Source organism: Geospiza fortis, unplaced genomic scaffold (assembly GCF_000277835.1).
Source record: "Geospiza fortis unplaced genomic scaffold, GeoFor_1.0 scaffold110, whole genome shotgun sequence".
Classification (NCBI taxonomy): Eukaryota; Metazoa; Chordata; class Aves; order Passeriformes; family Thraupidae; genus Geospiza; species Geospiza fortis.
The window spans coordinates 16,541-19,169 of NW_005054593.1; the positions used below are offsets into that span (position 1 = coordinate 16,541).

At 65.8% G+C, this 2,629-nt stretch overlaps 1 protein-coding gene across 1 annotated transcript in view; it reads left to right on the top strand.

The window, feature by feature from the left end:
- The first annotated feature begins 722 nt into the window (after positions 1-722).
- Positions 723-2,629, top strand: part of RNF26 (ring finger protein 26) — a 5,601-nt gene continuing 3,694 nt past the window's right edge. Inside the window, exon 1 of the mRNA XM_031064446.1 lies at positions 723-791. Coding sequence (XP_030920306.1) covers positions 723-791 — 69 coding nt within the window. The remainder of the gene's footprint in view (positions 792-2,629) is intronic.

Below are 2,629 nucleotides of genomic sequence, written 5' to 3' on the forward strand. Positions count from 1 at the left end.
CCCGCCGCACCGTGCTGCCTGCCCCGGGCTCTGGGGGCTGCCACACGCCCTGAGATCTGCAGGGGACGGCGCCCTGGGCATGGTGCCCGCTGCTCAGGCAGCTGGGAACACACTGGGAGCCCTGGAACCACACTGGGAGCAAACTGGGAGTGCTGGGAACACACTGGGAGCACTGGCACCGCACTGGGAGCAAACTAGGAGTGCTGGGAGCACACTGGGAGCACTGGGGGCACACTGGGAGCACACTGGGAGCACTGGGGGGACACTGGGAGCACTGGGAGCGCACTGGGAGCAAACTGGGAGTGCTGGGAGCACACTGGGAGAACTGGGAGTACTGGGAGCAAACTGGGAGTGCTGGGAACACACTGGGAGCACTGAGGGGACACTGGGAGCAAACTGGGAGACCTGGGAACACACTGGGAGCACTGGGGGGACACGGGGAGCACTGGGAGCACTGGAGTGACGCCAGCAGGAGCCACTCTCCGTAAATCCCCTCGGGATGTGCCCAAGGACCAAGGGAGGCAGGACAAGGTGCTGGGGCTGGGGAATCTCCCCAGGCACGCTGGGCTCCAGAGCATCCCTCAGCCCTGGAGCTGCTCCCTGCCTCCCTCCGCTTCCAGATAAATCCAGAAGGGCTCGGTGAGGGCTGAGGCAGCCCTGGCGTCCTCTGGCTGCAGATTTTCTGGAATGCGGGGTAAGCTCAGCTCGGTGATGGAGCCGCGATGCAGCAGCCCCGGCGCTCCGGGCAGGGCTGCGGGAGCCGCGCTCGTGCCGGGCTCTGCGCCCTCAGGGTGGGCTCGGATGGCAGCAGAGTCTGTGCCCAGTGAGGAGGAGGAGGGGAGGGGCTCTCAAGGGGGTACCCACGTGTGCTGCCAGCAGCTCCAGAGCTGGGAGTGCGCCCCAGCCCTCCAGCGAGGGCACCAACAGCCGGGGACTGCCCTTGTGAGGATGGTCCCACCCCAGCCTGGCTGCTGGCACCTCGGCGGGGAGCTCCGTGTCCCCGCAGAGCCCCGGGAAGGGTTTCCATCCAAAGGTTTCCCCACTCTGCTCCAGCCGGGTCCCTGTCCCAGCCTGTGCTGCCACCAGGTGTTCCAGCGCCCTGCGCCTCTCTCCTGCAGGTCGGGACGCCCTGGGGCTGGAATGAGAGCGGGCAGAGCTCCCCTGCATCCCACGGAGCTGCCCTGCCACGGAGCCACGACCCCTGAACGCTGCAGCCGCTGCCCCCCGGGCCCGGTGGGAGGGTGGCCCGGGCAGGGCAGGGCACGGGCGGGCACCGGCAGCGGGGAGGGCGAGGCAGGTGCACAGCCGGAGGCAGGGAATGAGCAGAGCACGCCCAGCCCTTGGCTCGGCTCTCTTTTCCCTTCTCCTGTTTGGGAAAGCGATGAGAAATCCAAACATTACCATAAATGCTGAAAGCATCCTGACTCCGTCACTGGCGGGCGCTCCCTGGGGATGCAGCAGCGCTGCCCCGGAGCCACAGCCGCAGCGCCAGACAGCGCGACAGAGGCCAGGCACGGACAGACGGACACGGATGCGTCACCGCGGCCCTGCGCTGCTCAGGGAGCCACCTGCAGGAGGTGGCCGGGGCTCCCGCGGGGCTGCTGCCTCGCTTGGTGGTGCTTCCCCCCTTGGCCCCACGCCGGCCGGAGCCTCCTGGGCTGCTCGTGGCTTTCGCGTGGGTCATCCCGCGCTGCGCTCGCCCTCTCCTTCCTTAAAAAGCCTTGGGCTTCAGGGCTGCATTTTCCTGAACCTGATCGCCTTCAGGGCAGCAGGGCTGGGCCGTCCCCCGGGGCACGGCAGAGCCAAGGCTTTGACAGCCCCGCGGCCTGGCTGGGGTCCAGCAGGGAGGGCAGGACCTGCTCCGGAGCTGTAACCCAGGTCTGAGCCGCGGCCGTGGCTTTATGTTCAAACCTCCTGCAGGAAACTGCTTGGCCGGGTGACCCTGGGCTGACTCTGCCCAGGGGATCCTGCTGGCGAGTGCACAGCTTCCCTGTGCCCGGGCTCAGGCTGGCACAAACCCCTCTCATGCACGGCCCCTGCGGGTGGTGGGATCCCCCTGTGCTGTTTGGAACCAGCTTTGGGGGGCTGATATCAAGCTTTGCCCATCCTGTGCACTGTGCCTGCTCTGTCCTGGCTCCTGAACCCCATCCCATACTCCATCCCTTGTGCAAACTCCCTCTCCAGCTCTCCTGGAGCTCCTTTAGGCACTGGAAGGGGCTCCAAGGTCTCCTGCTCCTTCTCTTCCCCAAGCTGGACACCCCCAGCTCTCCCAGCCTCTCTCCAGAGCAGAGCTGCTGCATCCTCTGAGCATCCCTGTGCCCCGCTCTGGGATGGTGGGACAAGGGCGAACAGCTTCCCACTGACCGGGGGCAGGGTTACATGGGATATTGGGCAGAAATTCCTCCCTGTGAGGGTGGGGAGGCCCTGGCACAGGGTGCTCAGGGAAGCTGTGCCTGCCCCATCCCTGGCAGTGTCCAAGGCCAGGTCAGACTGAGCTTCGATCAATCTGGGGTATTGGAAAGTGTCCCTGCGCCATGAGCTTATCCTCTTTATGTAGCGGTCGGGCAGATCCACAAAGAAATCAGGAATTGCATCGACAGTCATCAGGAATTGCATCGACAGTCTTCAT